The sequence below is a fragment of the Oncorhynchus mykiss genome, chromosome 25 (assembly GCF_057628025.1).
Source record: "Oncorhynchus mykiss isolate SJ-2025 chromosome 25, ASM5762802v1, whole genome shotgun sequence".
NCBI classification, from domain to species: Eukaryota; Metazoa; Chordata; class Actinopteri; order Salmoniformes; family Salmonidae; genus Oncorhynchus; species Oncorhynchus mykiss.
Window position 1 is genome coordinate 30,273,436 of NC_143046.1, and position 24,263 is coordinate 30,297,698.

A 24,263-nucleotide genomic window follows, 5' to 3' on the forward strand; every position below is an offset into this window, starting at 1 on the left:
AACTCCTCTCCTCAGGACCGTACCCCTCCCAATCTACTAGGTACTGATGACCACGGCCCCGAGGACGCATGTCCAAAATCCTACGGACCCTGTAGATGGGTGCGCCCTCGACAAGGATGGGGGGGGGGGGGGGAAGACGAGCGGGGGCGCGAAGAACGGGCTTGATACAGGAGACATGGAAGACCGGGTGGACGCGACGAAGATATCGCGGAAGAAGAAGTCGAACTGCGACAGGATTAATGATCTGAGAAATACGGAACGGACCAATGAACCGCGGGGTCAACTTGCGAGAAGCGGTCTTAAGGGGAAGGTTCTGAGTGGAGAGCCAAACTCTCTGACCGCGACAATATCTAGGACTCTTAGTTCTACGCTTATTAGCAGCCCTCACAGTCTGCGCCCTATAACGGCAAAGTGCAGACCTGACCCTCTTCCAGGTGCGCTCGCAACGTTGGACAAAAGCCTGAGCGGAGGGAACGCTGGACTCGGCGAACTGAGATGAGAACAGCGGAGGCTGGTACCCGAGGCTACTCTGAAAAGGAGATAGCCCGGTCGCAGACGAAGGAAGCGAGTTGTGGGCGTATTCTGCCCAGGGGAGCTGTTCTGACCAAGACGCAGGGTTGCGAAAAGAAAGACTGCGTAAGATGCGACCAATAGTCTGATTGGCCCGTTCTGCTTGACCGTTAGACTGGGGGTGAAAGCCGGAAGAGAGACTGACGGAAGCCCCAATCAAACGGCAAAACTCCCTCCAAAATTGAGACGTGAATTGCGGACCTCTGTCCGAAACGACGTCTGACGGAAGGCCATGAATTCTGAAAACATTCTCGATGATGATTTGTGCCGTCTCTTTAGCAGAAGGAAGCTTAGCAAGGGGAATAAAATGAGCCGCCTTAGAGAACCTGTCGACAACCGTAAGAATAACAGTCTTCCCCGCTGACGAAGGCAGTCCGGTGACAAAATCGATGTGAGACCACGGTCGAGAGGGAATGGGAAGCGGCCTGAGACGGCCGGCAGGAGGGGAGTTACCGGACTTAGTCTGCGCGCAGACCGAACAAGCAGCCACGAAGCGACGCGTGTCATGCTCCCGGGTGGGCCACCAAAAACGCTGGCGAATGGAAGCAAGCGTACCCCGAACGCCAGGGTGGCCGGCTAACTTGGCAGAGTGAGCCCACTGAAGAACGGCCAGACGAGTAGGAACGGGAACGAAAAGAAGGTTCCTAGGACAAGCGCGCGTCGACGGAGTTTGAGTGAGTGCTTGCTTTACCTGCCTCTCAATTCCCCAGACAGTCAACCCGACAACACGCCCCTCAGGGAGAATCCCCTCGGGGTCAGTGGAGGCTACTGAAGAACTGAAGAGACGAGATAAAGCATCAGGCTTGGTGTTCTTAGAGCCCGGACGATAAGAAATCACAAACTCGAAACGAGCGAAAAACAGCGCCCAGCGCGCCTGACGCGCATTAAGTCGTTTGGCAGAACGGATGTACTCAAGGTTCCTATGGTCAGTCCAAACGACAAAAGGAACGGTCGCCCCCTCCAACCACTGTCGCCATTCGCCTAGGGCTAAGCGGATGGCGAGCAGTTCGCGGTTTCCCACATCATAGTTACGTTCCGACTGCGACAGGCGATGAGAAAAATACGCGCAAGGGTGGACCTTGTCGTCAGAGAGGGAGCGCTGAGAAAGAATGGCTCCCACGCCCACCTCTGACGCGTCAACCTCGACAACGAACTGTCTAGTGACGTCAGGTGTAACAAGGATAGGTGCGGATGTAAAACGATTCTTGAGGAGATCAAAAGCTCCCTGGGCGGAAACGGACCACTTAAAGCACGTCTTGACAGAAGTAAGGGCTTTGAGAGGGGCTGCCACCTGACCGAAATTACGGATGAAACGACGATAGAAGTTCGCGAAGCCGAGAAAGCGCTGCAGCTCGACGCGTGACCTAGGGACGGGCCAATCAATGACAGCTTGGACCTTAGCGGGATCCATCTTAATGCCTTCAGCGGAAATAACAGAACCGAGAAATGTGACGGAGGAGGCATGAAAAGAGCACTTCTCAGCCTTCACAAAAAGACAATTCTCTAAAAGGCGCTGGAGGACACGTCGAACGTGCTGAACATGAATCTGGAGTGACGGTGAAAAAATCAGGATATCGTCAAGGTAAACGAAAACAAAGATGTTCAGCATGTCTCTCAGGACATCATTGACTAATGCCTGAAAGACAGCTGGAGCGTTAGCGAGGCCGAAAGGAAGAACCCGGTATTCAAAGTGCCCTAACGGAGTGTTAAACGCCGTCTTCCACTCGTCCCCCTCCCTGATGCGCACGAGATGGTAAGCGTTACGAAGGTCCAACTTAGTGAAAAACCTGGCTCCCTGCAGGATCTCGAAGGCTGAAGACATAAGAGGAAGCGGATAACGATTCTTCACTGTTATGTCATTCAGCCCTCGATAATCTATGCAGGGGCGCAGGGACCCGTCCTTCTTCTTAACAAAAAAAAACCCCGCTCCGGCGGGAGAGGAGGAGGGGACTATGGTACCGGCGGCAAGAGCTACAGACAAATAATCTTCGAGAGCCTTACGTTCGGGAGCCGACAGAGAGTATAGTCTACCCCGGGGGGGAGTGGTTCCCGGAAGGAGATCAATACTACAATCATACGACCGGTGTGGAGGAAGAGAGGTGGCCCTGGACCGACTGAACACCGTGCGCAGATCGTGATATTCCTCCGGCACCCCTGTCAAATCACCAGGCTCCTCCTGTGAAGAAGAGACAGAGGAAACAGGAGGGATAGCAGACATTAAACATTTCACATGACAAGAGACGTTCCAGGAGAGGATAGAATTGCTAGACCAATTAATGGAAGGATTATGACAAACTAGCCAGGGATGGCCCAAAACAACAGGTGTAAAAGGTGAACGAAAAATTAAAAAAGAAATGGTTTCGCTATGATTACCAGAAACAGTGAGGGTTAAAGGTAGCGTCTCACGCTGAATCCTGGGGAGAGGACTACCATCCAGGGCGAACAAGGCCGTGGACTCCCTTAACTGTCTGAGAGGAATGTCATGTTCCCGAGCCCAGGTCTCGTCCATAAAACAGCCCTCCGCCCCAGAGTCTATTAAGGCACTGCAGGAAGCTGACGAACCGGTCCAGCGTAGATGGACCGACAAGGTAGTGCAGGATCTTGAAGGAGAGACAGGAGTAGTAGCGCTCACCAGTAGCCCTCCGCTTACTGATGAGCTCTGGCTTTTACTGGACATGAAGTGACAAAATGACCAGCAGAACCGCAATAGAGACAGAGGCGGTTGGTGATTCTCCGTTCCCTCTCCTTAGTCGAGATGCGGATACCTCCCAGCTGCATAGGCTCAGCACCCGAGCCGGCAGAGGAAGATGGTAGTGATGCGGAGAGGGGGGCAACGGAGAACGCGAGCTCCTTTCCACGAGCTCGGTGACGAAGATCAACCCGTCGCTCAATGCGAATAGCGAGTTCAATCAAGGAATCCACGCTGGAAGGAACCTCCCGGGAGAGAATCTCATCCTTTACCTCTGCGCGGAGACCCTCCAGAAAACGAGCGAGCAAAGCCGGCTCGTTCCAGCCACTGGAGGCAGCAAGAGTGCGAAACTCAATAGAGTAGTCTGTTATGGATCGATTACCTTGACATAGGGAGGACAGGACACTGGAAGCCTCCTCCCCAAAAACAGATCGATCAAAAACCCGTATCATCTCCTCCTTAAAGTCCTGATACTGGTTAGTACACTCAGCCCTTGCCTCCCAGATTGCCGTGCCCCACTCACGAGCCCGTCCAATAAGGAGAGATATGACGTAGGCGACACGAGCAGTGCTCCTGGAGTAAGTGTTGGGCTGGAGAGAAAACACAATATCACACTGGGTGAGGAACGAGCGGCATTCAGTGGGCTCCCCAGAGTAACACGGCGGGTTATTGATTCTGGGCTCCGGAGATTCGAAAGCCCTGGAAGTGGCCGGTGGATCGAGGCGGAGATGGTGAACCTGTTCTGTGAGGTTGGAGACTTGGGTGGCCAGGGTCTCAACGGCATGTCGAGCAGCAGACAATTCCTGCTCGTGTCTGCCTAGCATCGCTCCCTGGATCTCGACGGCTGAGTGGAGAGGATCCGAAGTCGCTGGGTCCATTCTTGGTCGGATTCTTCTGTTACGGTGCGTGAATGAGGACCCAAAAGCGACTTAACGTAAACAGAGCTTCTTTAATAACAAAACAAACGTAGGCTCAGATGGACCGGCAGATTCCGACAGGACAGGACAAGGTTGCAGCAAACATGACGATAGTCTGGTTCAGGCATGAACAACACAAACAAGAATCCGACAAAGACAGAAACAAAAACAGAGAGAGATATAGAGGACTAATCAGAGGGAAAAAGGGAACAGGTGGGAAAAGGGGTGACGAGGTAGTTAGGAGGAGACAAGGAACAGCTGGGGGAAAGAGGGGGAGAAAAGGTAACCTAATAACGACCAGCAGAGGGAGACAGGGTGAAGGGAAAGGACAGAAACAAGACACAACATGACACCCCCGCCTACCCTTCGGCAAATCCGACCACAACGCCATCTTGCTCCTACCGTCTTATAGACAGGAACTCAAACAGGATGTACCAGTGACGAGAACCATTCAAAGCTGGTCCGACCAATCGGAAGCTACGCTTCAAGGTTGTTTTGATCAATCACGCAGACTGGAATATGTTCCTGTCAGCCTCAGAGAACAACATTGACCTATACGCTGACTCGGTGAGTGAGTTTAAAAAGAAGTGGATTGGAGATGTTGTACCCACTGTGACTAATTAAACCTACCCTAGCCAGAAACCGTTGATGGATGGCGGCATTCACGAAAAACTGAAAGCGTGATCCACCACATTTAACCATGGAAAGAGGTCTGGGAAATGACTGAATATAAACCGTGTAGTTATTCCCTCTGCAATGCAATCAAACAAGCGAAACGCCAGTACAGGGACAAGGTGGAGTCGCAATACAACAGCTCAGACACGAGACGTATGTGGCAGGGTCTACAGGAAATCACGGCCTACAAAAAGAAAACCAGCCTCGTCACGGACACCGACGTCACGCTTCCAGACAAACTAAACACCTTCTTTGCCCGCTTTGAGGATAATACAGTACCACTGTCGTGGCCCGCTAACAAGGACTGCCCCCCCCCCTCCTCTCCTTCTCCGTGGCTGAAGTGAGTAAAACATTTAAACGTGTTAACCATCGCAAGGCTGCTGGCCCAGACGGCATCCCTAGCCATGTCCTCAGAGCATGCACAGACCAGCTGGCTAGTGTGTTTATGGACATATTCAATCGCTCCATATCCCAGTCTGTTGTCCCCACATGCTTCAAGATAGCTACCATTGTTCCTTTACCCAAGAAGGCAAAGATAACTGAACTAAATGACTACTGCCCCGTAGCACTCACTTCTGTCATCATGAAGTGCTTTGAGAGACTAGTCAAGGATCATATCACCTCCACCTTACCGGCCACCCTAGACCCACTTCAGTTTGCATACCGCCCCAACAGGTCCACAGACGACGCAATTGCCATCACACTGCACACTGCCATATCCCATCTGGACAAAAGCAATACCAATGTAAGAATGCTGTTCATTGACTACAGCTCAGCATTCAACGCCATAGTACCCTCCAAGCTCATCATCAAGCTGGAGGCCCTGGGTCTCAACCCCGCCCTGTGCAATTGGGTCCTGGACTTTCTGACGGGCTGCCCCAGGTTGGTGAAGGTAGGAAACAGGAAACAACATCTCCACATCGCTGACTCTCAACACTGGGGACCCACAAGGGTGTGTGCTCAACCCTCTCCTGTACTACGTGCCATGCACGCCTCCAACTCAATCATCAAGTTTGCAGACAACACAACATTAGTGGGCTTGATTACCAACAACGACAAGACAGCCTACAGGGAGGAAGTGAAGACACTCGGAGTGCGGTGTCAGGAAAACAACCTCTTACTCAACGTCAATAAAACAAAGGAGATGATCGTGGACTTCAGGAAACAGCAGAGGGAGCACCCCCCTATCCACATCGAAGGGACAGTAGTGGAGAAGGTGGAAAGTTTTAAAGTCCTCGGTGTACACATCACAGACAAACTGAAATGGTCCACCAACACAGACAGTGTGGTGTAAAAGGGGCAACAGCGCCTCTTCAAACCTCAAAAGACTGAAGAAATTTGGCTTGTCACCCAAACCCTGACAAACTTTTACAGATGGACAATCGAGAGCATCCTGTCGGGCTGTATCACAGCCTGGTACAGCAACTGCACCAGCCTCAACCCCAAGGCTCTCCAGAGGGTGGTGCAATCTGCACAATGCATCACCGGGGGCAAACTATCTGCTCTCCATGACACCTACAGCACCCGATGTCACAGGAAGGCCCAAAAGATCATCAAGGACAACAACCACCCGAACCACTGCCTGTTCTCACCGCTACCATCCAGAAGGTGAGGTCAGTAAAGGTGCATCAAAGCTGGGACCGAGAGACTGAAAAACAGCTTCTATCTCAAGGTCAGCAGACTGCTAAACTGCAATCACTAAGTGCTGCCTACATTGAGACCCAATCACTGGCCACTATAATAAATGGATCACTAGTTACTTTATACAATGCCACTCTAAATAATGCCACTTTAATAGTATTGACATATCTTACATTACTCATATCACATGTATATACTGTATTTTATTTGTTTACATATCTTACATTACTCATATCACAAGCATATACTGTATTTTATATCATCTATTGCACCTTGCCTATGCCGCTCCGCCATCGCTCATTCATATACTTACATTTAGATATTCTCATTCACCCCTTTAGATTTGTGTGTATTAGGTAGTTGTTGGGGATCGGTGGATTACTTGTTAGATATTACTGCATTGTCGGAACTAGAAGCACAAGCTTTTCTCTACACTCGCATTAACATCTGCTAACCATGTGTATGTGACAAATACATTTGGATTTGATTTGATATCGATATCGATATAATGAACATCTAATCAAAGTAAACCTGGAGTCACGTGATGACGTTTTGTGGTCCTCCTACTACGACTCGTCAGGAAAGCAAGTGGTTTATTAGACTACAGATGAAATAGGTTATGATGAACTTTACAGGGTGGTGAAAGAGCACGGTGATGAGCTTGATGCTCCTTTCCAATAAATATCGAGGGTCTTATTCTGGTGAAATGATAATCGATGCTTGGCTTCCGTTTGACAAGTAAAAATAATCTCTCTCTTTAGTCCATAATAATCTGATCGCGTAGACTATACGTACGCTGTGGCCAACAGCACGCTGTTGCTAGAGTGCACGTGCCCATACCAGAGTGGGCACACTCACTATATAACGCAACATTTGTTTGTGAGAAAAGCATCAGTAGAGTTTAAAATGCGATGGAAACCTGTTTATCTTTTTTCACCGCAAAATGTATTTTTATGTGCCCTACGTCATCACGCACGGCCTCAAGTCAATTTGATGGAAACACATCTCTGGTGGGAAAATGTGCATGTTGTTTTTATGCCGATTTTTAGGATATTCACATTAAAATCTGTTGCCAATTGGACGGAAATCTAGTTTATGATATCCCTCTCAGCATGAAACATGACATACTGTAAACAATCTTTATAGATGTGTTCCATCTCAGTAGAAACGCTCCTCTGTGTAAGTGGTTTGTAGACATCCTACTTGACTCTTGTAAACTAAGGAGAATCCTGACCACTGGTTTGACAGTGCAGCTGTGGTAACAACACAGTGAACACATTTAGCTTTGAGAAATTACCCTCTGAGCAGAGGCATCTGTTCCTCAGCGTGTGAGTGGGACTGCACTGGGATATGGACCCACTCTTAGGATAGTATACTGCTATACACACTATTCCCAAGCTTCAAGGGCCAAGCATTCCCAAGCATTTGATCAGAATGACTGTATATAAAATGCATCCATGTCAGTCAGTAATAATAATCTTAAAGGCACATCCTTGCTACCGTATAAGCTGATATAATGCACACTATGCCGTGTTGGAGACCATTTCATAGAACCACTGGTCTGATTTGCCATTGGTAACCTCCTGTATCCCTGTTCCCCTCTTCCTTCCTCTATCTCTCTCTCTCTCTCTCTCTCTTGCTCTCTCTCTCTCTCTCTCTCTCTCTCTCATTCCATCTCCCTGTCCTGCTTACACAGAGAGTACCGGTCATTGATTGGTTCTAAGGAGAACTAGCAAAATGTTTTATATTTCATATTATATAATCTTTAAAGGAATAGGATTCTTTTCCCCAGAGGTACTACAAACGCCCACATGCACACGCACACACACACACACACACACACACACACACACACACACACACACACACACACACACACACACACACACACACACACACACACACACACACACACACACACACACATATACACACACACACACACCATATCTGTGTTCATACAGTGCAGGCATCTCTGTTTCTTTGCTGCTCTCCTCCATCTCTCCTGCCTGTACTGTATCCATCTATTTTCATTCCCTCTGTCATATTGTGCCTTTTATACTGCAAACGCCCTCACTGCATACCGCTGGACCGTAAATATGATGCAGGCGATGGGTAAGAGAGACATAGAGACAAGAGAGGCAGAGGGAGGATGGTTCCAACATGTGCTCGGTCATGTGTGCCGTGAAGGATATGCTTGCACCTCCTTCAAGCAGCGCCTTCAAGCAGCGCCTTCAAGCACCTTCAAGCAGCACCTTCAAGCACCTCCTTCAAGCACCTCCTTCAAGCAGCGCCTTCAAGCAGCGCCTTCAAGCAGCGCCTTCAAACACGTCCTTCAAGCAGTGCCTTCAAGCACCTCCTTCAAGCAGCGCCTTCAAGCACCTCCTTCAAGCAGCGCCTTCAAGCACCTCCTTCAAGCAGCGCCTTCAAGCAGCGCCTTCAAGCACCTCCTTCAAGCAGCGCCTTCAAGCACCTCCTTCAAGCAGCGCCTTCAAGCAGCGCCTTCAAACATGTCCTTCAAGCACCTCCTTCAAGCAGCGCCTTCAAGCAGCGCCTTCAAACATGTCCTTCAAGCAGCGCCTTCAAACATGTCCTTCAAGCACCTCCTTCAAGCACCTCCTTCAAGCAGCGCCTTCAAACACATCCTTCAAGCAGCGCCTTCAAGCAGCGCCTTCAAGCACCTCCTTCAAGCAGCGCCTTCAAGCACCTCCTTCAAGCAGCGCCTTCAAGCAGCGCCTTCAAACATGTCCTTCAAGCACCTCCTTCAAGCACCGCCTTCAAGCAGCGCCTTCAAACACATCCTTCAAGCAGCGCCTTCAAGCAGTGATTGGCTCTGACAAAAGTTGTGACTACGTCTTCGTAACCGAGATGGGCGTTCTCAGTGGCACCTCTCACTCCGTTAAAAATGTAAACGTTCCCCCTTCTTTCTGCTCCTCTTGCAGAATCTCCAGAAGTTATAGGAATAGAATATCATGATAATGAAGTGAGTTACTGTTGCATGTAATTAAGTGTGGCTGAGCCTGCTGTTTGTGCCTCCGGGCAGGGCTGCAGTAGCTGTGTACTGGCTGTAAGCACTCACTTAGACACACACACACGCATGCACACACACGCATACACTCGTCTACTCTTAAGATATGTTCCCAGACACACACCAAGGTGCATATACACATACATATATCCTTCATGTACACACTAAGACAGTGATATCCAACCTTTTTTGGTTATTGTACCCCAAATCACATTTTGCTCTATCCGTAAGTACCCCCTCCAAAGTACCCCATCCAAAGTACCCCCTTACCAGTAGGCTTATGCCTCATGAGTCTTCTCAAGTACCACCTGTGGATAGGCCAAGTACCTCCAGGGTACCCCCAGTACCCCCTGTGGATAGGCCAAGTACCTCCAGTACCCCCTGTGGATAGGCCAAGTACCCCCAGTACCCCCTGTAGATAGGCCAAATACCTCCAGTACCCCCTGTGGATAGGCCAAGTACCTCCAGGGTACCCCCAGTACCCCCTGTGGATAGGTCAAGTACCTCCAGTACCCCCTGTGGATAGGCCAAGTACCTCCAGGATACCCCCAGTACCCCCTGTGGATAGGCCAAGTACCTCCAGTACCCCCTGTGGATAGGCCAAGTGCCTCCAGGGGTCCTAGTAGCACAGTTTGGGAACCAGTGCTCTAAGGTACTCTCTTCATAGATAGTTTCTCTCTTTCTCACAACTCAGACACTGTAAATATACTCTCTTCCCCCACACACCCAGGTCTATCTCACCACCACATTGAATGAATAATGTACATATACAGGTCTTTAATGCAGATACTGTAACACACACACACACACGCGCACACACACACACACACACACACACACACACACACACACACACACACACACACACACACACACACACACACACACACACACACACACACACACGCAGATGGATGGAGCTCTTATAAACACTTACACTTATAAGCTTGCATAAGTAGTACACTCTCAGTCATCACTGACTAAAAAACGTAACCACACACATAAATACATGTCCATCCATACTCTCTCTTCCTCGCCGTCTCTCTTCCACATTCTCAGTCCCTCTCTCCCTCTCTCTCTCTTCCTCCACCCACTCGAAAGCCCAAGCGTGTAATCTTGTTGGTTGCGTACACATGTGTTGATGTCATCATTGTGAACATGTGAGATATTTCCCCCATGGTTCTTTAGTGTACCATGGAGTCTTAGATGTACGCAACAGCATTGTTTTCTAATAGATATAGTAGTCTCTCCCTGTCAGTACAGGGCTCTGGTCATCATACTATGTTTGATCTCGGGGTGTTTAGTAATACGTGATTCAATATTGTTCCAGGCTTGCTGAAAATGGAATACATTGGTATAGGTAGAAGAGGGAGGGATCTATAATAGGGATTCAGAGGCACCCTTTATTACAAGGCAAAGCCCTATAATGGTAATAGATTTTTTGTATCATAACCCCTAGTATTTTTTTGATGATATACCATTTGTAACAGGATTGTCATGTGAATGACAGCACAACAACATCTGTGAGGCACAACAACACCTGTTTCATTGTTACATCGCGTCTAGATGTTCAGCGCCACAGCATGACATTAGCCCTGAGGGTGTCAATCAATGGCCCAAGACAACAAAGCTCCTATCATTGAACCAGAGATGACCGTAGAGGCCCAGGCACCGGTCCCAGGAACAGGGCTGTAAATTGGAGGCTGTCTGTTGAATTTTGGCTGCATTGGAACCAGGGAATACATGGATTTCGAATAGCAGAGGTTATGATCTGGCCTATCTTTTACCCCCAAAACACAGTTCACACATATGAAGGAGACACATGTGACTAGGTAATAGCCCTTTCGTGTGTGAGGGAGTGTCTTTCCTCCCTATGCAGTGAACAGTGTGGTTTACTAGTGAAAGGTTTGGACACCAACTCATTCAAGAGTTGTCCTTTATTTTTATTATTTATACATTATAGAATAATAGTGAAGACATCAAAAATATGAAATAATACATATGGAATCATGTAGTAACCAGATAATTGTAAAACAAATCAAAATATATTTTTGATTTTAGATTCTTCAAAGTAGCCACCCTTTGCTTTGATGACAGTGTTGCACACTCTTGGCATTCTCTCAACCAGCTTCACCTGGAATGTTTTTCCAACAGTCTTGAAGGAGTTCCCACATATGCTGAGCACTTGTTGGTTGCTTTTCCTTCACTCTGCGGTCCAACTCATCCCAAACCATCTCTATTGGGTTGAAGTCAGATGATTGTGGAGGCCAGGTCATCTGATGCAGCACTCCATCACTCTCCTTCTTGGTCAAATAGCCCGTACACAGCCTGGAGGTGTGTTGGGTCATTGTCCTGTTGAAAAATAAATGATAGTCCCACTAAGCGCTGAGTGTTCACCTACTCTGCGTCTCACAAAGACATGGTGGTTGGAACCAAAAATGTCATATTTGAACTCATCATACCAAAGGACAGATTTCCACCGGTCTAATGTCCTTTGCTCATGTTTCTTTGCCCAAGCAAGTCTCTTCGTCTTGTTGGTGTCCTTTAGTAGGGGTTTCTTTGCAGAAATTTGACCATGAAGCCCTGATTCACACAGTCTCCTCTGAACAGTTGATGTTGAGATGTGTCTGTTACTTGAACTCTGTGAAGCATTTATTTGGGCTGCAATCTGAGGTGCAGTTAACTCTAATGAACTTATCCTTTGCAGCACAGTTAACTCTGGATCTTCGTTTCCTGTGGCAGTCCTCATGAGAGCCAGTTTCATCATAGTGCTTGATGGTTTTTGAGACTGCACTTGAAGAAACTTTAAAAGTTCTTGAAATTTTACAGATTGACTGACCTTCATGTCTTAAAGTAATGTGGGATTGTCGTTTCTCTTTGCTTATTTGAGCTGTTCTTGCCATAATATGGACTTGGTCTTTTACCGAATAGGGCTATCTTCTGTATACCACACCTACCTTGTCACAACACAACTGATTGGCTCCAACGCATTAAGAAGGAAAGAAATTCCACAAATTAACAAGGCACAGTTAATTAAAGTGCATTCCTGGTGACTACCTCATGAAGCTGGTTGAGAGAATTCCAAGGTGTGCAAAGTTGTCATACAATGTAGAAAATAGTATAGGTATAGAAAAAACATTGAATGAATAGGTGTGTCCAAACTTTAGACTGGTACTGTAGGTGGCATGGCCCCTTTAAGAGCAGCCAGTGAAGCGCTCAGTCCTGTTGCTGCTGCTGATGATGATGGCAGTGCTGCCAGTTGATTGGCTGTGGCTGTCAGGGCTGAGGTGCTGGAGGGATGCTCAGTCTCCCCCTCTCCGCCTCTCGCTCTTTTCTCTCTCCCTCTCGCTCTCTTTCTCTCCATCTCGCTTGCTCGCCTCCCTCTGTATAATCCACATCTAGGGCAAGCTGATTGAGAGCCAGTCCAGTGCTCAGCTCCTCTCTGCAGGCTGAGAAAAGAGAGAGAGAAAGACATAGAAACGCTGCTTCTCAACGCAGGAGGAAAAACGGGAGGAAGAAAACGGGTTTGGAAAAAGGGAAGAGAAATACCGAGGAAGATTTCATCTGAGGATATCATTTATACCTGTACATATTGTTTATATATATATATTTGTACACACGCATATAGATATTTATATACATATTTCTCTGTATATATATCTGTGTATTTGTGCTTGTCTGTTTATACTAATATTTTTATATGTATTTGTGTGTGTGTGTGTAAATATATATAAACAAATTAATATATCTATGAATTTATATACATATCACTGTGAAACAAGAGCAGCAAGAGGAAAATGTACCATCGGGGCTGGTCTCTGATTGTGTGATCGTATACAATATTTTCAATATTCTTTTCTTTTATCTTCTACGTCAAGAGGAAGGAAGACTACGTACTCATTTTTTGTTTTCCTGTTGCTACTTCCACCTCCTCGCTCTTTTTTTTGTCATCTGAGGGGAATAAAGAGAGGAGAGTAACAGGATTTGGAGAAAAGGGGAAAATCTGTCGAATTGCTGTGATTAGTGTTATTTTCGTCGGTATTAGTGCTCTGCGAGCCGATCGCAGCGTGCTGCGTGTGATCTGAGGAGGCAGCAGAGAGAAAGTGCCACACCACGCCGCTCAGCGCCAGCCCAGCTCCAGCCCAGCTCCAGCCCAGCTCCAGCCCAGCGCCAGCCCAGCTCCAGCCCAGCTCCAGCCCAGCTCCAGCCCAGCGCCAGCCCAGCTCCAGCCCAGCTCCAGCCCAGCTCCAGCCCAGCTCCAGCCCAGCCAGCATGCACAAACACCACCACTGCTGCAAGTGCCCAGAATGTTACGAGGTGACCCGCATGGCCGCCCTGCGCAGGATGGACGCCCCTCAGTACCAAGAATGGCAGGCCGAGCCCTATGGATACCCGGCCGGGTACGGGCCTGGAGGCGGGCAGACCTTACCCCAGCCTCCAGTCTCAGGGGGAGGAGGAGGAGGAGGCATGGGAGGAGGAGGGGGCACTCTGGGGAGAAGTAAGGGCAAGATGACGTCTGCCGGGGGTCCCGGAGGCCCAAACCCCAAGGGCCAATCCAAGGGCAGCACCAAGGTGAATGGCAACAATTCTGGTGGTCAAGCAGGTTGGTGGCCGGAGTGCACCTGTTCCAACCGGGAGTGGTACGACCAGGTAACTACCTCAACATCCTCAGCCGGCCTCATGGCCTTCTGTCCCACGCCTCTGGGAGCATAGGGATTAGGCAGGTGGCCAGTGGGTGAATGGGATTTGATACGAGGTTGCTGGGTTGGAACAGACACGAGTGTGTACATCTTTAGAGGTGCTCATCTGTCTTGGTGGAGCCTGTTGTGCTGTGGTGTGGTAGCCGGCGCTGATGCCTCATATTCACTCCTTCATCCCAGCCTTCTGCTCTAATACAGATTCTCTGTTCATCTGGTCATTCTCATTCATTCATTTAGGGAGTAGTGGGCTGTTTGCTATACATTGTTCAACTATACAGAACAGGCCAACTATTCTCCATTCACTTCATCATAAGAATGTAATGCCTTACATAAAGGTCAGATGGGATTGAAATTGCTTATTTGTTTTATTTCATCTAAGGCCTACGTTAACATTACTACAGCCACAGTGTAGAGGCGATAGGGAGATATGCGTTGAAAGCTAAATGATGCTGAAGCCAGCTCATTACACTGAAATGTAGACAGACATTTGTCTCTATCGGCCCGTTCCCCCCCCCCAAAAAAACATTTTGCCTGACACGAACACCCCATATGTGATGCATGTTTCTCACAGATTAACTAATGAAAGGGTTATCTCTCATCAGGCAGATTTTCAGTAGGAAGGGGGAGAGGAGATGGAGATGAGGGAGGGAGGAGAGAGGAGAGAAGGAAGAGCTCCATTAAGATGTCTTATGTCTGTATGCGGCTAGTTATTCCTTATTAAATGTTCATTTGTCCTGAGGTGGAGGGTTGGATAAAAGCGGACTGACGAAAGGGAAGAAGCATCCATCCTACTGGGTGAATGTGATACTTAACTAGGACCATCTAAACCGGCACGTTTCATATTCTCCATTTAACATTTCCTTCATTTTCCCGGGGCCTCTATCATCTCAGTCTAGACATATCGCTTTTGACTAAAGCTAGGAAGTCAGTGTGCGTTTGTTTGTGTATTTGAGCAAAGAGCATCGAATGGCAGGAGAGTGAGAGAGTGAGAAACATCATGGGGGTAAAATGGAGGCTGAAATCTCACTGGCAATGTTGGAGAAATTCTACCGAACACAGAGCACAGATGAACAGCAACCTGACAACACTAGCTAGCCTTCCTCTACAGCAGGGATGGGGGTCACAAAAACATCTGAATCCGATGATGAGGGGCCACAATTCGTTTTTTTTAAGCTAGTTTGCTGCAATGTTACACATTTTGTCATGGAGCAGAGAGAATATTTAGCAATTTTATAACTACTTTCATGCACATTTTTTTGTTCCTGCAATTCTACTCATTTGGCCATGGGGTGGGGAGAAAAATGAGCAGTTTTACAGCTAATTTCTTGCAATTCTACACATTTTGCCATAGGGTGGAGAGACATGTTTGCAGTTTTTACTATGATATCTGAATGAGACTGATTAACAAAATCAAAGGGGGGGCCCCCGGGCTCAAATTCGACATTACTACAAGTTTAGATAGCTGTCCACTAGACTAATTCACCAATCTTTAAAAATCTAGCTGACATGGGCTAATTAAGTGACTGTCAGCGACTGACATAACGAGAGAAAAACTGCTGACCCGTAACTGAAATTGCACTTGGTGTATTCTACTATTCTATCTCGCAACAGTAAATTGAGATCCCGACTGAGTCCCCTCCCCTCTGATACATTTTTTAGGGGTGAAAGATGCCCATCCCTGCTCTACAACAACCGTGGAGGGAGAGGATTGAACTGTAGGAGAAACTGTGAAGTAGTCCAGGATTTGCTGCACCCTTGACATAATAGTACCGTGATGATCATCTACAGTATTCTAACCGGTCCTCATCCAATCAGATGAAGACAGATTTCACTTCTCACACGTTTAAAATCTCACAGCAGTTTTGATCACGTAAGCATTTTTCGTGGCTACTATTTATTTACCATCATCAGTACAAATGTCCTCCTGCCAACTGCTCGTTCCCAGCGTATATTGAATGTCCCGATTTCAAATTAATTGGAGCCAATATCTCATGTGAGATGTTTTTCGGTCGCTCGTTCATTTATGTGGCGGCTTGTTAATTCATGCAAAGGAGGGTGGGTTATTTACAGCATGCATCATGCATTAGCCACAACCTATATAGCATGCATTAGCCACAGCCTTTATAGCATGCATTAGCCACAACCTTTATAGCATGCATTAGCCACAACCTTTATAGCATGCATTAGCCACAGCCTTTACAGCATGCATTAGCCACAGCCTTTACAGCATGCATTAGCCACAGCCTTTACAGCATGCATTAGTCACAGCCTTTACAGCATGCATTAGCCACAGCCTCTGATAGATGAAATCAGTGGAGGTAAAAATGATTGGTCCTGCTCCTCTTCTGTCATCCTGTCAGAGGATCTTTGGGATGGTTCATACTGCACATACTGTAGCTCAGGCAGTTACACATTATCACACATCTTTGTTAGGAGGTAGTCTGGGTGTACATAGAAACGTTTGAACGTGTGTCAAATACAGCATACGAATCCAAACAGTGATAATCTGCCATGTAACCGGCACAACAGAACTGGAAACACAGAGACAGAATAAGTGGTGATAGTAGAGGTGAAAAAAAAAGAGAGAAATAAGCCAATAGAGGTGGCCCACCTGGAAATGGGGAGGGGTTATGTGTGTGTGTGTGTGTGTGTGTTTGTGTGTGTGAGAGAGAGAGAGAGAGAGGCAGGCCTCTTTGTCTCTAGTACAACATACAGTAGCACCGTCCTCCCTGCTTGTTGTGGCCGCCCACAACACAGAGCATAGCCTTGGATGGACACTGTAGCCTCTGTTCTCTTCGGGTCCCCCTCCCACACCACCTTTGCAAAACTTACAAGAGGCCAGAGACCAGGTCATGGACATGTGTAATGCTCATATTAGACACAGCCACTCAACCACTGATCTTTCTGATACATGCATTTCTTTGAAGATTTTTGGGAGACTGAAATAGTTATTAGTAGTCATCTGACATAATCTCTCAAAAGTAATACATGATTACAGTCGGGTAACCTATTTTCATATCATATATTTGTTCCAAAGGATTTCGATAGACACAAGTGTTCCCGAAAATGCCCAAGATCTTGTTTCAAACTAAACAAAGTACAGTATATTACCTTCCATTTAACCGCACGTCTGTGTTCCATTCCCTCCCCACCATATCTCCTCTAAAGCAAGATAATGGTCTATTGTCGGGGGGGTTGGTTAGGTTAATTATGGATGGATGTTCATGAAGCCAGTTGGGATTAAAAGGAGCATTTCCTTTAAACAAGAGCAGTTGAATTTCCATCTGAGAGATGAGGAGACTGGCCTAATGGGGGGGGGCTTCACTCAGAACGCTCCGTCCCCCCCCTCAGGCTCCAATCTGTCTGTGTGTGCTCTCCAGCTCTGTGGCTATGATTAGCTTTAAATGTTAATTGGATTTTACTTTATTTATTACGAACAAGATATTAAATATTTTCCAAACTGCTCTCCAAATCCCCCATGCTCCGTTGTGGGTCTATTGTTTACCTGATGATTGGTGCTCTGTGGATGTACAGGATCATTGTAATGCATGGGTATTGGGTGGGCTTACCTCATTAACACTCCCATAGGTCGCCTCCTGTCGAGAGCCTTTAGGGTCGGATCAGAAATGTCCCTTTGCCTCGATAGTTCTGTGTTTGGATCGCTCTTCAATATCTCAATTTTAGACGATCCAACCACCAGCTGCGTCTAGTTGAATAGGAAAGGAACAGTAATTAACAGATGGACCAATGTTTGTGCTTTTGATTGTCTTTCTTTGATACTTATTAAATCCACATATCTTTGTGTTTGTATGATACCACATGTAATGCAGTATGTGTAGATAAAGCAATTTGATTTTGTGTGTTGTTGTGTTTGTACATCCATGTGAAGATTTGGTCCATTTATGATGTCATTTGCCAGGCCTATAACAGGGGGCCCAGCCCAGGGGCTATTACAGGGGGCCCAGCCCAGGGGCTATTACAGGGGGCCCAGCCCAGGGGCTATTACAGGGGGCCCAGCCCAGGGGCTATTACAGGGGGCCCAGCCCAGGGGCTATTACAGGGGGCCCAGCCCAGGGGCTATTACAGGAGAGGATTTCCAAATGTCTTAAGCTCAGACCCCTACCGTGACTTAGACAGCCTCCATCTGAACGCAGCAATATTCTCATCAGCTCAAGAGGGATTTATCTCTGAGCTGATCTCAAAATGGGGAGCAAGGAGGAGGTGATGTTGGCTCGATAGGCTACGGCTACACTAGACTGGGACCGGAGCATTGTAGCATCCTTTTTACAGGAACACGCAATAAGGACCAGCTGTATGGCCTTTCATTACATATATGCTGAGATCCGTACACCCTGGCCATTGTTACAGATGATTCCTTCGTGGTTGTCTTTTAAGTGTCTTTATCAAGGTGGAGGGGTCATTTGCATATATAGCATGTAACGTTACACGCCAGCTATTATTCCTCTCTCAGACGGGGAAGATATGTCCCATCTATATGACATATGTCAGCAGATATCCAGAGGACCATGTTGTCACTGGGGCCTCGGCAGTGGGCTGCTCTCTGGGCTGGTCTCCATGGAGGAGAGGAAAGGAGAGGAGAGGAGAGAGGGGATGATAGGAAAGGAGAGGAGAGAAAGAAGATGGTATGGGATGGAAGGGAGATGATGGGAGGGAAGAGGAGAGGAAAGCAGACGGGAAGAGAGCAGAGGAGAGGAGAGGGGAGGAGAGAAAGAAGAGGATGGGGTAGGATGGAAGGGAGATGATGGGAGGGAAGAGGAGAGGAGAGGGGAGGAGAGAAAGAAGAGGATGGGGTAGGATGGAAGGGAAATTATGGGAGGGAAGAGGAGAGCAGCGGAGAAGAGAGCAGAGCAGAGGAGATGGGAGGAGAGAAAGAAGAGGATGGGGTAGGATGGGAGGGAAGAGGATAGCAGAGGAGAAAAGGGGGTTGGTTAGTTGGTTTTCGCTATTTGTCTGGCCTGAGATGTCACCCCTGGGACATGTAAAGTCAGTAATAATGCATAGCTTTCTAACAGTACATCTGGAAGGTTACTGAGAGCCGTAAGAATCAGGAGCAGCTAGGTTCCTGGTGGTGAAGCCTATCTGTCAGTGAGTGGAGTGGATTGGTGAGATGCTGCCTCTCCTTTTGACAGAGACAGGGGTGGCAGACAGAGAGTGTTGATCACAGGCCACCCCAGACAGAGATGGGGTTGGGGTAGATCCCAGAGGGCCCCACCCCCCCACCCCCCATCCTCCATCCTCCCTGACCGTTATCTCTGGTGACTCTAAAAGGCCAGACAGCTTGGCATCCGGAGAATGATGTCATTTGAAATGTTGTGCGTGTCTGTACAAAAGGGGGGTATGAACAAGGAAGAAACAGGGATGGATGGAGGTCTACACACTTGTTTCAAAACAGAGCTCTGTGTGCCTGTTTCTGACTAATCACTGGAGCTGAGTGCTGGATGGATGCTCAGGGGTTACAGAACTGGATGTTCAAAGTCTGCTTGATATCAGACAGTGTGGGATGTTCTGTGCTTGGTTTGATAGTTATTGGAATACATGTACTGTAGGCCTACACACTTTTGTGTTACTCGTAGCTTTTACGAAATGCAATTGCTACATAGTGCTACGTTATAGATGAGACTCATGGGATCTCAGCCGTGAACATTTTGACATGATACAACATAGAACAGTAGGTCTGTCGGTTTCTCTTTGTGCACATAAAGCTGGATTTGGGTAAACAAATTGGTATTGTATAACCTCCATGCCAAGATGGCCAGCAGTGACCCTGCCCTGTGAGATGGGGAAGAGGAGAGGAGGGGATGGGAGAGGAGACGTCCAGCTAGCTGATGTGGTCCAGTGTAACACAGTTACGCCATAATCGTATTAGCTCTGACAATCTGCTAGTCTGGTTAACAGCCACGAGACTTTCTACCCTGTAAGTAATTGCTATGTTGTCTGACTTGCCTGTCAGCGGCTGGCTGCAAACTGATGCTCACTTGCAGTATCAATTGTCATTTTACAAGGACTTATTGCCTGTGGACACTGCCTGTCCAATACTGTATTTATCCATCAATATGTCTCCCCTCTTTGTCTCTTACGAACTCTCCCACACACACACATCCCTTCATGAAACACACCTTTGCCTAAAACCAAATGTACCAACAAGACACATAAAGGAGAGCAGCACGGTGAATCACTACAGATGCACTATGAAACAGAGGGCAGAAGGTGTACTGCAATATTAATGTGCACTTTTACAAAAGTCTAACTTTTTCAACTTTTTGTTTTCAGCTTAATCTCTGAACGGCGGGCAGGTGTGTTGGTCTAACTATGACACTGGACTGGAGCAGTCTAACCTCACCTCCCATACCTCCTGTAAAACCTGCTGCTTTTTCACATCATTCACAGAGAGGTGGACCTGCTTTGTTTCAACGTTAGGCTTACTGTAAATATACATATTGTACTCATCATATAGTACAAATATGCTTCTCAGATGCAACCAAACCATCATGAAAACATAGCGATCTTGTGGAGTCCTTTATAAAAACATATATTGCAGAATTTGAGTAACGTGTTTATTGGGCTGTTTGTACAGTATGTGTACACAGCTGTGTCTGCTTTCTATGCTGTTTGTCAGAGCCCCGGCCTGGGCCCAACCCTCTGCCTCTCCCAGCCAGCCAGCCAATCAGCCAGGGACGATAGGAGCGAGGGGAAGGGCTGTTTGTTTGCTTGTCTGCTTTGTTTTATTTCGCTGTTTTTGCTGATCACAGTAGCGACTGGCCTAGAAAACGGGACCGTACTTCCTGATTCAGCAATGGAACCATCGTTCTCTTGTTCTGACAGGAAGACAAAAGAGAAGGAATAGGCCTTTTATTGGGTGATGATGGGGGACATGGTCACGCCCCCTACTGCTGTAACTAATGATGAATACTAAAGGATATGTACAGAAAACAGTGCTGTAGGATTTATGTAGGGTGCTTCTACAGTCTTATCCTATTGCTCTTGGCTGTGTATGCTTCAGATCTCAGCACTAACATCCTGGCCAGAGCGTACTAGAACACCCCCACGCTGCCACAGAATCTACATGCATCACAATCGATAACGCTGAAGAGTGGGCCTATCCCCAAGCCTTCTGACTCCAATTCTTTTTTTGTGGGTGTCCGTGGGTGCTTTCAACAGCCCCCGCGCTATTGTTCCATGGCTCGCAATTTTAGAAACGCAGCTCTGGCTCCAGTGGATGCATGTACTGTGTTGTAGCGGCGTGGACCCGGGCCTGCACGTCTAGAATGTTGTAGCAGTACGCTGTCGCTTGGTTCATCTGAGCATTGACGGGATGCTGTTATTCATGCAGTATCGTGAGGCATTTAGCTGCTGAATGAAAACTAGATACTAAAGCCGAAGAGCTGAAATACACAGATTTAGACGTCTTCCATTTTCTGGAGAGTTGTGTCTTGTGAGGAGGACATTTGGCGATGGAGACAATGCGTCTCTTCCCATGTGCAGCGTAGTCACACTGAGTGCCATCCCCATAATGCATTATCCAAGCAGCCCTTCAGCCATTTGGTCTGCTGGCCTCTCCATTTTTTTCCTTCCGTTTTTCTTTATTTCTGTCATCCTCCTCTGCCGTCTGTCTTTCTTATACATCGTCAGAATCAAAAGTTCCATTTCAGGGTGTCGACTAGCTACATAGTGAGGGTATGTTGCAGCAGGCTGCTTCAGCTCTGTGCGTCTGTATAATTAGCACAGCTTTTCTCTGCCGTTTTAAGAGGATGTGCTCAAGCTGCCGTTTCATTAAAATACAGCCGCTATGCCTTTAAAACAATCACGTCTTTAATCTTTGAATACAGCTTTTTCTCCTTTCGAAATGAGGCCTTGACCAAATGTAATACATTAAAGGAAATGTTTAAGGTTGATCCGTGGTTGAAATACATGGATTACTTTTGACAAACCTATCAATGAAACTGTGGAAAGATCTTTCTGAACCTGCTGTTCATTGCACATCTGTTTAACATAGCGCAATTGGTCTGGAATTATTCATGTTTTCAATGCCATTCCTGTAGTCTGTCTTATTCGTTTACATTGCTCTTTCTATTGGTCTTAGTCCATGTGTCTCTGCAAAATCAGTCGGCTCCTAAAGGGATGGACACAGTACAAGCACCATATAGCCACATATATATGCATATGTTTGTCTGCCACTGCATTCTCCCTCCATCCCTCTCTCCCTTCTCCTCCCCAGTAAAAAGACAGGATGAGTGAGAGGGTGACTCATGTTATCCAAACATTTGTCTATGCTAGAGCACAGACCACATAATATCCTTTAACAGGCCCTTGGTTCATTATCAGTCATTATTGCCTAGTGGATATATACTGTGTCTACCCATTGACCTTAATGTGCTCAAGACAGTGTCTCTCTTGTCTACACTGTATGATTGCATTGTTGTCCCTCAGGTACGCAGCTCTCTCCCTCATATTTCCTTTCCTCCCCTGGATTTCCATTAGTTCTGTAGTATGGGTGTATTTTACTGTGTTCATTAAGACCACTAAGACACTGGCCTGCCCAATGTCTCAGGACTAAAGAGCTGTACTATGCCTACGTAATATTTCCCTGTACTGTGGGCCTAAGTGTCATCTCTGCATCTCTCCGTCCCCTGACTGTACTGTAGTACTGTATTTCAGATTTAACACAAGCAGAGTCTGTCCAGATTACGTGCTGGATTACCATGGTATGTTATCAAAGTTTCTAAGTAGTACATGGTCAGCAGGCAGCAGCCCAACGTTGGAGCTCAGCGGGCCATACACAGCAAAACAATAAGAACTTAATTTGGCACTGATGTAATTGTCTTTATGCATCAGTGTAGCACCTCTGCTGCTCACTGCTATTGTAATGTTCTTCATGACTGGCGGCCGAGGCAAGGCACTCGTGGGTAATTGGGTGTGTGGTTGATTTCTAAGTATTGGAAGTATAGAGTGTTGGCACCATGACTCAGTGTAACATTATCATGCCATCTTTATACTAACAGAACAGCATCCATTTTGTAGCCATTACTTCAATGTTGTGATGTTTATTGTTCAATATTTAAAAAATGTGGTCGACTGCCAATCCTCAACGTCAACCATGGATATATACTCCCCTACGTGTTTATTTGGACAGTGAAGTTGAAACTTTTAATTTGGCTCTATATTTTCGATTTGAGATAAAATGTTTGATATGAGGGGACAGTGCAGAATATCACCTTTTATGTGAGGGTATTTTCATACATATCTGTTCTACCGTTTAGAAAGGAAACCACTTTCTGTACTGTATTTAGTCCCCACAATTGAAGGTGTCATAAGTATTTGAATAAATTCACTTATAGTGTATTACATTTAGTCAAAGTATTTGGTCCCATATTCCTAGCACGCAATGACTACATAAACTTGTGACTCTATAAACTTGTTGGATGCATTTGTTTTGGTCGTGTTTCGGGTTATGTTGTGCCCAATAGAAATGAATGATAAATATTGTTTACCATGATTATGGATAATCCTGAATGAATTGTGAATAGTGATGAGTGAGAAAGTTACAGATGCACAAAGATCACGCCCCCAAAACATGCTAACCTCTCACCATGACAATAACAGAGGGGGTTAGCATTTCTGGGGGGTATGATATTTATGCCTCTGTAACTTTCTCACTCATCATTATTCACTATTTATTCAGCATTCACATTCATGTAGAAGTGTTCAGAAACATATTCAATTTTTATTTACAATAAAAGCAACTGCAAAATGACAATACATTATTTAACATTCATTTCTATTGGGCACAACATAACCCGAAACACAACCAAAACAAACTGCGAAATTCAATTTACTAAACTTTTGACTCAATTGAGTACACCATAAGTGAAGTTCTGTACTGTCGCCTCATATCAAACATTTGATCTCAAATTCAAAATTCTAGAATATAGAGCCAAATTAAAAGTTTCAACTTCACTGTCCAAATAAACACACAGGGAGTATACAGTGGGGCAAAAAAGTATTTAGTCAGCCACCAATTGTGC

At 46.7% G+C, this 24,263-nt stretch overlaps 1 protein-coding gene across 4 annotated transcripts in view; it reads left to right on the forward strand.

Moving 5' to 3' along the window:
• The first annotated feature begins 12,839 nt into the window (after window positions 1–12,839).
• The window catches only part of LOC110504964 (disks large homolog 3), a 113,158-nt gene continuing 101,734 nt past the window's right edge, over window positions 12,840–24,263 (forward strand). For 2 of the 4 annotated variants that reach the window (XM_036969792.2, XM_036969794.2), the window contains exon 1: window positions 13,367–14,170. In XM_036969792.2, the coding sequence (XP_036825687.2) occupies window positions 13,793–14,170 (378 nt within the window). In that variant the 5' untranslated portion in view covers window positions 13,367–13,792. Of the gene's footprint in view, window positions 14,171–24,263 lie in introns of all 4 variants that reach the window. The other 2 variants (XM_036969793.2, XM_036969789.2) reach the window with 2 other exon arrangements.